This window comes from Stigmatopora argus, chromosome 11 (genome assembly GCF_051989625.1).
Source record: "Stigmatopora argus isolate UIUO_Sarg chromosome 11, RoL_Sarg_1.0, whole genome shotgun sequence".
NCBI lineage: Eukaryota > Metazoa > Chordata > Actinopteri > Syngnathiformes > Syngnathidae > Stigmatopora > Stigmatopora argus.
The window spans coordinates 5,021,302-5,033,519 of NC_135397.1; the positions used below are offsets into that span (position 1 = coordinate 5,021,302).

Genomic DNA, 12,218 nt, shown 5'->3' on the forward strand with positions numbered 1-12,218 from the left:
GGGCCGCTTTAACGTCAACTTGATTTCACGTGGGCTGGACCATTTTAGATATAATATTTAGATTTTTTTTTTAATAAATGGATTAAAAGAACTGGATTAAAAGCCCTGAATATTCCCTTTTTTATAGATCTAAAACAATGTTTCTTTTAGCTTTTTTATATATATTTTTAGATTTTACAAAATGATTTTTGAACTAAAAACACAGAAAATTGATTAAAAAATTATAATTATTGATTTAAAAGGGGGAAAATCAGGAAATTTAATATACATCTATACTCTTCATTTTAATTTGATCCTAAAACAGAAAGTCAGAACTCATGATTTACTTTCCCGGGCCACACAATATGATGCGGCGGGCCAGATTTGGCACCCGGGCCGCCACTTTGACACATGTGCATTACATGATACCATAGCGCTAATATATCTTCTATATTCTTTCTCAGGGCATCCCTTTGGAGCTCCTGTGTTGTCCTACCTTTGCTGGCCTTAACCTGGATGTCTGCAGTGCTTGCCATGACGGACAAGCGCTCCATCCTTTTTCAAATCCTCTTTGCGGTCTTTGACTCACTGCAGGGTTTTGTCATAGTTATGGTGCACTGTATCTTGCGGAGAGAGGTAAATCTCCTGATCTCCACATTTCATCCAAAAGGAAAAGAATAGACTAAATGAACAAAATATTCTCATCCTTAGGTACAAGATGCATTCCGATGTCGACTTCGAAACTGTCAAGATCCAATCAGTGGCGATGCAACTGGGGGCTTTCCTAACGGCCACGCTCAGATAATGGTAAGGGCATTTCCTCCACTTTATTTGTTTGAGCTTTCTTTCCACCACAGCACCATTGGTTTCTGCAATGAAGTATTTCTACTTTATGATTGTTTATTTTTGGGGGGTGGTTGGGGAGCGGATCAAGTTTCAAAAGTTGTAAAGGGTAGTAAAAGAACTCATCCGTACAGTGCAGAAGTTGTATGAGCTGAGCACTTTCATTTATCATTTCTATGCCTTTTTCTCAAGTCGGGCAAAATAGCAGCAGTATTTGAGAGGTTACAGCAAATCTTGTAAAATTGAGTGTGCTTTCATTTTTTTAGCTGTTTTTGTGGTCCTTCAGTCAGGCAAAATAGGATGGCAATCATGAAACCTGAATTTGTTGCAATGCAAGACTGGGTATCAGTACAATATGGCAAGGTCACTAGAAATAGTCAACAATAAAACAAGAAAAATAGAATGTCCAGCAGAAAGTGGCACAACCATGTTTTCTTCATGCAAATTAGTCTTCCATCTGTCTTTCTCAGAACATCTAAGAGCAAAATTGATAAGTAACTAATGCTAAATGGATGAGAATGGGAAATGCGCCACATGATAAATTGCTTTTAGATTTTATATGAGGCAACATGGCATTAACATGCAAATCTCACTTAAGCATTTTATTATTTTGGCTTCATACCGTAGTATTTTACTGCTGGTTTTCTTCATCTCCCTTTTACTGTTTGTCAAAATGTCACTTCAAACCTTGGCAATTTTGCATCATTGTTTTAAATTAAAAATTGACCAGCATCCTTTAATGAAAGGTTTTAGGTGAGATGTTTGACAATATTTAGCATGAACAAGAGCACGCTTTTTTTCCATTGTTTTATAACTATCCCTGAATGGACACAACGTGTCATTGGTGCTCCACTTCGACCCTTAAAGCTCAACACTTTATTTCCGTTTGAAAGAAAATTACTGACCCCATCTCCATCAGGCCCTCATCTCACCTTCCGGGATAATAGTGCATCGCTCTCCGTATGACCTTTGAAATTGGCGTGTCACTCTCTTCATCTGGCGCCATGCTACCCAGGGCATGTCGTCGAAATGATCTGCCATTAGTATTCTAATACACCTCTGTGGGAAATAGTCTTCACAAAAGCAGAGAGGCATCTGGCTCTTTCAGTTGAAAATGTTCATTTGCAGCAGATGCATAATGCCTCTCTTTTCCACTTGCATTATTATGCATAGATATGCACTCATCTGACACCTCATTAATGTTCAAAAAGGATTTAGTAGAGCTTATTGAAAAGTATTCCAGGAAAAAAATGGATTGGATATTTTTGGTGGGGATTTGACTGGCTTGCATCATCTTTCTCCTATGTTAAAAAAATCTATATTATTATGCCCTGTTAATGGAATGACGTGTTCTTTGCAGACGGATTTTGAGAAGGACGTCGACATTGCTTGCCGATCAGGTAAGAGAAAATGCGCTTAACATACAATAAGTACATGGCCTTTAAAAAGAACATTGAATGTGATTATGGAATAATTTTCATGAATGCTGGCGGTGATGGGACTGACGTAGTTGACAACCTTTGTTTTTGTATTATTATTATTGTAACATGTTGGGATGTACTCATTTACATTGAGCAAGGTAACAAAATCTTCAACCATTGCAACTAGAAACCCCAAAAAGAGGTTATACTGTAAAAATAGCTGCAGTTACATAACAGGCAACAAACCCCAAAGGAGTTTTTTCACAGTTACCAAAGCACTGACTTTAATCTCAGTGCAAAACATTAAAAAAAAGAGCAGTTGGCCACTCCCTTTATTTCTTTTTTAATTATTTTTTAACTGAAAACAGACTGCTGTGCATTTCAACATCATTTTTGTGCTGTTTAGCTCAGTGTCATTGAGTTTGCTATAAATATGGGTGACAAGATTATGTTTTTGTTTTTCAAAAAAGGAAATCTTCAACGGTTACGCCTAAAAGTTAGTCACAGTTTTCAGCGCTTTGTCCTTCGTCGCTCAAACTAGTGCAGTCTCGTCAGAAAAAATGGCACCTGCCTCATACAAAATGCAAAAACATTCAGGCCTCGTGAATAAATCATGATCAAAATTAGACGGTAGTAAAACTGCAGCGAATTTCACGGATTACTCTCCGTGCTGACAAAATTTTGCCATTCCTGGTTTTAGTGTTGCACAAGTCACATTCTCAACTGTCACCTTGAGCGTAAATGTTGATGAGACGATACTTAAGGCGTAACAAGTTTAAAGGTTTTAAAAGCCAACTCATCATGCGTATTCAGAGTCATAAGTCATTTAGTGTTTAATCTGGAATTGGTCCCCTTTGGCAGCAATTAATAGCAATAAATGTACATTGGGGAAAAAGTGTTCTCACACTCAACTCTGTCAGATCAAAGTTTATGTTGTATCCTCTTATATTTACCTTTAAAAATCGGGATTTGAAAGAAACTCATTGTCCTTCAAGCTATACAAATTTCACGTATAACAAATGTGTTAGACCTAGCACTCTTTTTAATCAGTTGATTTGTTTAATGTGGCACTCCGCTAGGAACAAAAAAAAACATCTGCGGTCACTGTGTTATTTTGGCTGTCAGTGCAGTTTACCGACTTCTTTAGCAACACGTCTGCCGCCGAGTTCAAACTTAATTCTTTTCTGGCAGCTCTCCACAAGGACATGGGCTCGTGTCGCGCCGCCACCGTCACGGGCACACTTTCTCGCATTTCCCTCAATGACGAAGAGGACGAAAAGGCTCCGGAAGGCCTCAACTACTCGACGTTGCCTGGCAACATCATCTCCAAAGTGATAATCCAGCAGCCTTCGGCTCTGCATCTGCCCATGGGAGTGGGCGAGCTAAAAGATCAGTCGCTCGGCGACACCAACGCCGAGCTGCGCCGAGCCGTGTACCTGTGCACCGACGACGCCATGCGGCAAAGTGACCAAAACATGGGCGCCCACGACATGGAGGGCCACCCGCAACAGGGTCAGATGATGGAAACGGACTACATCGTCATGCCCCGCGGCTCGGCGGTGCCGCTTTCGGGGTCGGCTACCCTACCCGCCCACCTGAAGGAGGACAAGATGAACATCACTATGGATACGCTGCCGCACGACAGGCTGATGCATTACAAGATGAGCCCTGACTTTAACATCAGCCCATTAGGCATGGACCACATGAATGTGAACCTGGAGCAGCAGTACCCCAGCGCCCCTGAGCAGATGCAGAACCTGCCCTTTGAACCCCGCACTGCCGTCAAGAACTTCCTTGCTGAGATGGAGGAGAGCGCCGGGCTCTCGAGGAGTGAGACGGGCTCTACGATCTCAATGAGTTCCTTAGAGGTATACTACACAAACCATTGTAGCATTTAAAACATTGTTAGCAATAGATCTCCTATCTATTTGAACTGGGAGGGCTGGCAGCCAATGAACCGTTCAGTTACGGGCGGAGGGATGGAAAGCACCACATGATTACAAGTCGATCATTGTCAATAGCACTGAAAGAGATCATTCATGTAGTAATTGAATAGAGACAACAGAAGTAAGACCTATTAAATCATAACAAATACAAGTGCGGCCTTTCTAAAAATAGTAACACTGAGTCACATGAAAGGGACCAACTACTAGCAAGCGTTCAGCAATATTGAGTCATCGTCTGGTGGATTTTTAGCCAAAATTTAAGAGCTCGAGTGACGTGAAATATTAATAGCTCCTTTACAGTATTTCAGGCCAAACTACATGGGCAGAATCTTAATATTCACACCAGATATGTGTATGATGGCTTCTGTAAAAATGGTTTAAAACGTTTTTATTTTGTATTTTTACATAACAAACAAATGTAGAATGTCTTATTTTAGAACTTATATACATACATACAGCATATCCAATAGATGAAGTGGCTTAGTACTTTGCCCATATGAAAAAAAAGGTTGTTTGATTTTGTTTTTTCACAAGATCATCCAATTTTTTTTTCAGGCTGCTTTGGTTTCTCACAATTTGTAAGCTGTTAAACCTCATTCTAGTTTAAATCCTCTTGTTTGAATCTCCTAGAGTACCTCCAAATATTGGAGGATGGCGTCTTTGCCACTAAAGCTGTTTAATGTACCCTAGTATGACTTATTTTTGCACGCTATATTTGTCCCGCTGTGTCTGAAATGTGTACGTACATATGTAAATTAAGATGTTCCCGTCCTTGAATATTTTTCAGTGGCTGGAGTCTAATAAGGTTTGTGATTGGCTGGCACGAGCAGTAGATTTAAAGGCATGTGTAGAAGTGGCAACTGGGCTGTTCAATCAAGGAAAATGAAGCATATTGTTGAGATAATTGTTATTTATTATTAGTTCTTGAAATATTATAGAATCATCTAGAGAGCCACAGTAGCTGAGTCACCTACATCCATTTATTGATGTGACAAAACAGAACAAATCAAAATGTTGGGAGTGCTGTATTTGTAAAGCAGACATTATGATACTAATTTTAGAATTGCTATGTTGTAGCTGGCCTGATTTTTACCTCATCCCTCATGTTTTTTGTTTGTCTGTGCTTCCCCTCTCTCCTTTGTAGAGAAGAAAATCAAGATATTCTGATCTGGACTTTGAGGTACGTCAAACATGCTCCTTCCCTCAAGACATGCATTTTGTTAATGTATTTGTTTATTTAAAAAAAAACAAAAAAACGGGGTAAAGCTATCCTTGTGTTTGTCATTTGATTTACACAAAACTTGTTGTACCTTTTAAGCTTATTGGAGTTTACAAGATTTATTTGCACACTGTGTAGTTAAGGTAAAAGCAAGGCTGTCAACTGACAAACAGGACAAGCATTCTCATTAACATTTTGTCCTCCATCTCCTCCATCCATCGCCTTTGTGTTGTTTTTTTAAATGATATGCTTTTAAAGTCATTTGCACATTTCATGTCTGACTTGGACCACCAGTCACAAGCTGTGCAAATTCCCTTTTGGCACTTTATTGCATCCCTTTGCATTCCCAAATCAGGTTTTACTGCATATATACACACACAATGTATATAATTATACATATAAACATATATATGTATATTCATACATATATATATATAATTACTACATTCTTTTAAAGTAAAGGAAACGGAATTAAATCGTCTGTCAGTGTTTCTGGCACAGGGAACATTCTGTTTAAAGTAGACACAGCAAGCCCTTTAAATTGAAGCTCTGCGCCAAGATTGGATTATAAGGGTTCCTCTTACGCCAACAAAACGTTAAATGAGGCAATTTGTCACAACAGAATTAAGTTAAACGTGGATAGTGCTCCCGTTTTGAGTACAGCGGTTCTGCCGGCCTCTTCCAAATCATCCCAGTGTTTCCTTTATTTTGGCAGTGTGTTATATATATGCAGACCTGAGCAGATCTGTTTGAAACCTGGCCTACAAGCAAACTACTTTGACACTAACACATTGATCAGAGTGTGAGTGGGTGGAGAGAAGATGCATTTGCATTATTGGCTGTCAATACCAAAGCAAAAACCCTTGCCATTGCAGAAAGTCATGCACACCAGGAAAAGACACATGGAGCTGTTCCAGGAACTGAATCAGAAATTTCAAACCCTGGACCGATTTCGAGACATACCAAATATGGGAAGCATGGTGAGTAGTAACAGGAAACCAGTGGGGGACGGATCTCAGCTTATTTAGATGTGCAGTGCAGGCTACGTGTGTGTGATTGTGCTAATGAGAGGTTATGTAGAACAGGTTGTTCATTTATACAGGGCCAGCAGCTGGCCCTGGGGGGCAGCGGGGTTATTCGGGTGACACGCCTCTGCCCCCTCTCCCCTTTCTTGAAAGAAAAGATGCATTTTCTCCACCAGGCCAGTCACAGGGAAGAAAGATGTTTGCTAATGTAGCCGCTATCCAGAGTGCATCCATTCCAATGCAAGGCCATGAATGCACTTTGATACACATACATATTTTCCTACTTAGCAACACCATCCTTTTTTTTAACCATAAATGCATGGCCGATTATTTAATCAATCCACATCCCTATTTAACCTGAAGTGTGCTGTTCTTCTGAGGCTGCATTTACACTATGACACAATTCCCATTTGATTTCTCCCATGTGACCCACTTTGATGCCTAGATGTTACAAAATAGTGGCATGAGAGCTGTAACAAATGATTTAATATTAATCCACCATTGCTTTTTTACACAGAAGGTATCAAACTACAGCTTGCCTAAAATTGTAAGATGTATCATGTCTGCTGTGAAGTATAGAATACCAATATGGAGTTTGCTGTTCAAATGTTTCATGGGGAAGTTCTTACTTTTGCCACTTACAACGTCTCGGACTTTAAATCTAATTCATTTAATCTTCCTCTCTCAGTCAGTGATTGAGTTAAAGATCAAATGTTAAATTCATTCTTAAATTCAAATAGATCCGGTATAATGGAAGTGATTGATGAATATGAAACTGGAGTCCAAGAGCTTATTTTACACAGACAATGTTCACCATTTCGTTATATGGCCCTATAATGAAGTCAGAAAAGAAGACTATTTGTGTTACAAGGCCCTGCCATTCACTTTGTATGACATAGACAACAGCGACTTGGAAAACATCTTTAAAAGTAGTGGGAAAGGCACAATAAAACGGATAATAAATCTTAAGATCACAACAAAACCTCTGCCGTAGATGAATAAAACGTAGATATTTGCTCATTTATACCGGACATATCCAATACCCGATAAGACATCATAGACCATTAAATAGAAGATTGTGTGGGCTTCTAATAGACTTTCCGGAGCCATAACAATTCTCACAAAAGTTTGTGATGCTCGTGTGTCAGGCAAAATTTCAGGATGGACCTAAACTATACTATAATCTCACCTTCTCTAAATCACCATAATAATAACTTTGCTTTATAAGCCATCTTTCCTAGCGGCCATAATCTTGTTAACTCCCTTTCCTTCTTAGTATTGCAAACACAAACCTATAGAAGATCAGCACACACACACAACTTCCTCCTTTTTTTTGCCAGTATCCCCCTACCCTCCCCCCCATGAATCTACTGCAGCGATTCTCACAGAAATGACTTTCCATTTCATATTCCCTGCCTGCGAGCGATGCCTCCTTCCTATTTGCAATAGCATCATTGGGGCTGTCAATGCGAGAGCACCGAGACAAATGACTCACATATAAAACGTATGCAGTGGATTGAAGAAGTCTACACACCTGTGTTAAAATCTCATTTTTTATGATCTAAAGGAAGGGACCTAGATAAATCACTTCAATATATAATGTGATCTATCACATGCACAACTAAATTTAAAAAAGAAGAAATACATTCGAAATCCAACGAGCCAATGAGATCGTGTCATTGTACAATTGTGGACACTCCACTGCTAAGGAAGTGGCTATTTTCAAAATAAATTTAATTGTAGTTTGATCAATGTAATTTGTTAGATGTGTGTGTAGTTGACAAAATCATCCAACCTGGTTAAGATTCATGTGTATATATTGATATTTTGGAAATCTGCCATCCATAAAAAATGTATAAGGCTATTCAAAAATATATATACCTATAATTGCATTATAGAAACTTTGGAGAACAAAAATAATTACAAACAAAACACGAAAGTTGTACAATTATGTACATTTCTGTCAACATGTTCAGATTTTGTTGACCCCTCAGCTAATGAAGAGATATGCGTTTTATGTGTTAAAGCTGATAGTAGTGTAATGTAGGCTGAACTTAAGCTTCTTGTGTGGGCCACATTCAGTGATATTTTCATCCTTGGCCGCGGGCCAATAAAAATTGGACACCCCTGTAATAGAGGGATGACCGAAGAGAGAAAAGCATGGAAGGTATAAAAGTTCATGAGATGTGGTGGGTGACTCATGTGACCGTGTTCGCAGGACAAGGCAATGCCAAACAAGAATCCATGGGAGAGCTACAACCCGGCGTGCGAGTATCAGAATTACGCCACCATGAATGTACTAGACTCTAGCGGCAAGGACTCACTGGAGATGACGCCCGCCGAGTGGGAAAAATGTGTCAACCTCCCCTTGGACGTCCAGGAAGGGGATTTCCAAACAGAGGTGTAAAGGGCAGAGAATAAAATGCAACGTCGGGAAGGAGAAAACGACGGGGGAGATGTGATGTATTTTGCACTGAAAAAAAAAAGCAACAGACTTTTCTAACAGCCTTGGCATTCATGTCGGGATAATCGGAGCATGGCAGGGACTTTTTGTGCCAATACAAGACTGATGAAAGAGAAGGGGAAAGAGAGGGATCCTGTGGAAAAAGGGATAATAAATACCATCAGTGTTACTTTTTGTATTCTCACTAGTGTACTTAGTGTGGGGCAGCCTGGTGTACAATATCTACCATCACGTCTTTCGAATTATCTTTTCATGGAATTGGCGAGAAATGGAAAAAAAGAAAAAATAAATCAAATTAACAGCGTCAAGAAAACCCTCACCGAGCAAATGACACGCCATGTGGTCCCAGCTTCATTGGGCCTGGTTGCTACTAGGCCCGGGAGCACAATGTATATATTTATGCAGGTTTTTAAAACGTTTATAACAGTCCGTTTGGCCATTGCGACACTTTTTACTTTCTAGTATTAAAAACGTGGAAGGCAAAGAGGATCTTTTGTGTCATATTAAAATGAATGTTCGTCCGGCTACATTCTTCATTGCTTTCAATGCAATAAAGATAATACTCACTTTTATATAAATAATATATTTCACAAATTTAATACTGCGGAACCCGCTTGAAAGATCCCTGGCAAGCTTTCCCATCTGCAGCCCTGTATAAAATATTTAAAAAAGAAAAAAACATAACAAAATGTTGTATGGTGTAAATAAACTTTTGTCTACATATGTTTTAATTGTGCCAATTTATTTTAATGAGAAAAAATAAATAATGCCGACCTGATCAAAAGTTATAGCGAAAATGTTCTCATTTGAAAAGGAATGTAAATAAAAGAGGAAATATGTTCGTACTGCTTCAGAGGTGGTGTCCATTTTGTTTTTTGCTTCGAGTTCTTCTGACTTTGTTTTCTTGGATTCGTCCATTTTGCTCGCCTCACTTTATTGTCACTTCCAATTTGTTGATACTTTATTTTGTATGTATTTATATTCAATGGAAATGTGCTTCTTTCACACCACAAGGTTTTCCTTTTAAAGATGAAAAGAAAAGGTGATATAGTGAAAAGTTGCTATGCAACAAGCACTGCAGTGATTTAAAAAAAAATAAGAAAAAAAACATCTGTCGCACAACTTTAGCGGGGAAAATTGTTCGTTTTTTAATGATTACCAATGTTTATTTCTCTCAAACATGAACTATTTTAATGACTCACATAGACTTTGGGATCATTATTTTATGGATTTTACGTGCCAACCACAGAGTGTCGAGTGCATAATTGTGGAAGTACACATACTGTCTATTAACTAGTTGAGGGGCAGATTAAACTATGGATGTTAAACGCTATCCTCCAGAGCAGGGGTGTCAGACGTCAACTCAATTTCATGTGGGTCGGACCATTTTAGATAGACTTTTTTATAAATGGATTAAAAGAACTGGATTAAAAAGCCCTGAATATTCAGTTTTTATAGATCTAAAACAATATTTATTTGAGCTTTTTTTATATATATTTTTAGATTTTACAAAATGATTTTTGAACTAAAAACACAGAAAAAATGGATTAAAAAATTACAATTATTGATTTAAAAGGGGGGGAAATCAGGAAATTTAATATACATCTATACTCTTCATTTTAATTTGATCCTAAAACAGAAAGTCAGCACTCATGATTTACTTTCCCGGGCCAAACAAAATGATGCGGCGGGCCAGATTTGGCCCCCGGGCCGCCACTTTGACACTTGTGCTACAGAGGGACCCTAGAACTCACTCACTCACTCACTTATCCTTGGTGGACCAATTGTTTCTAAATTTGAACCAGAAATGTCTAGCCATTCCAGTACAATCACGAGATCACACGCCTTATTGTACCAAACTCAAAATCTAAGGGCTAAGAATAAGATAACCTGCATCAGTGTTCTGATAGTTGCCATTTGTCTCTTTGATAAGAGGTGACCAAGTACTGTGATGAAACAGAATAGCTGGTTGGAAATCATCAATCGATGATTAAGCAGAAAGCCAGGAAGCTTTTGATGGACAACTTTCTCCTAGACTCCCTGAAAAAGTTAAGTTAAGAGTAGGTAGCGGTTCAGTACTTGAGAATTAATCCCAGTCCTTGGAATTAGGTTTTAATGACAGGCCATGGAAAATAATCTGGATTATCGGATGAATGAATAGGGAAACTTGTAGTAACAAGCAGCTATTATTGGATGCTAAAAACCTAAGGAGGGATTTTCTTATATGCCTCCCTTTACAGTATATATTATCACTTTGATAAACATTTTAATTTTTTGATAAACATTAAATCTAACCTCATCATGCTCAAGTTTTGTTGCTCAATGCGACAATACCAATTTAAAGGCTGACTTGCTAAACAGTTTGCTAGTGACTGTTCATTTTCAAATAAAAGGAGAAATTTGCCAAAAATATGCAGCAAGGAAAAGATTAAAGAATAGTGTTCTGACATCTCTGCCTTATAATTTTTTTTTCTTCGCTCATGGCTTATTTCGTTTATTAGCAAGCGACGTGGGGGCGGCATATCGTATAATAAGCAAACTCCAAAGCGCGTTTACACAATACTCAGTGACACAGTACGTATGCCACTAACACTAATTGAACAAGCCCAGCAAATTTCATGCAAATCTGCCTCAGGCAAAGGCTGAGTGTGTTACACTAATCCAAGGATGGATGTATTTAACTGTCACTTTCGTTTGATTCATATCCACATTAGGAGGAAAATAAGGAGTTGAAAAAATGTTTTTATTTATTATTTCTCCCACACAGGATTTGGAATCGAGTATACATTAGATAGGTCTAAATTTCTGTACCATACGATAGTGGGCATAATGTTACTTGATACCACTCATTACAGCAGCAAATTCCAACAGCTCAATAAAGAAATGTACTTCTGTTTAAAGAAAACAGATGAGAATAAGGAGAAAAGAGGTCGGATGCATGAATTAGTAATGTCTTAAATGGTCTATATGGGGCTTCAGAACAGTGTTTGTGCCCATCATAGCAATATGTATTCATGAGGCACGATCATTACGGGGATGGGTGGGTATTCATTATGTCAATCAATTCACAGAGCCATATTTAAATCAGAACGATGCACTTGCATTGAAATGAATACCAACAGAAATCATCATAATTACCAGAGGCAGAAAATTGTTACAATCACTTTCAAAAATGTGAGTGCTTTCCATAATACTTACTCACGTATTTTTATTCTAAGTGTCGTTAAAATACAGAGGAGGGAAAACCTTTTCATGAGAGCATTAGATGAAATGTGAGATGCAAACAAGAGAGTTTCAAGGTCAGCTATACACGTTCACTAA

The 12,218-nt window shown here is 38.4% G+C and overlaps 1 protein-coding gene across 9 annotated transcripts in view; it reads left to right on the forward strand.

Moving 5' to 3' along the window:
* The window catches only part of adgrb3 (adhesion G protein-coupled receptor B3), a 94,320-nt gene extending 84,578 nt beyond the window's left edge, over positions 1–9,742 (forward strand). For 7 of the 9 annotated variants that reach the window (XM_077612555.1, XM_077612558.1, XM_077612556.1 and 4 more), the window contains 7 exons: positions 444–615; positions 691–786; positions 2,183–2,222; positions 3,435–4,111; positions 5,334–5,369; positions 6,284–6,388; positions 8,652–9,742. In XM_077612555.1, the coding sequence (XP_077468681.1) occupies positions 444–615; positions 691–786; positions 2,183–2,222; positions 3,435–4,111; positions 5,334–5,369; positions 6,284–6,388; positions 8,652–8,840 (1,315 nt within the window). In that variant the 3' untranslated portion in view covers positions 8,841–9,742. The remainder of the gene's footprint in view (positions 1–443; positions 616–690; positions 787–2,182; positions 2,223–3,434; positions 4,112–5,333; positions 5,370–6,283; positions 6,389–8,651) is intronic. The other 2 variants (XM_077612560.1, XM_077612562.1) reach the window with 1 other exon arrangement.
* The last annotated feature ends 2,476 nt before the right edge of the window (positions 9,743–12,218 follow it).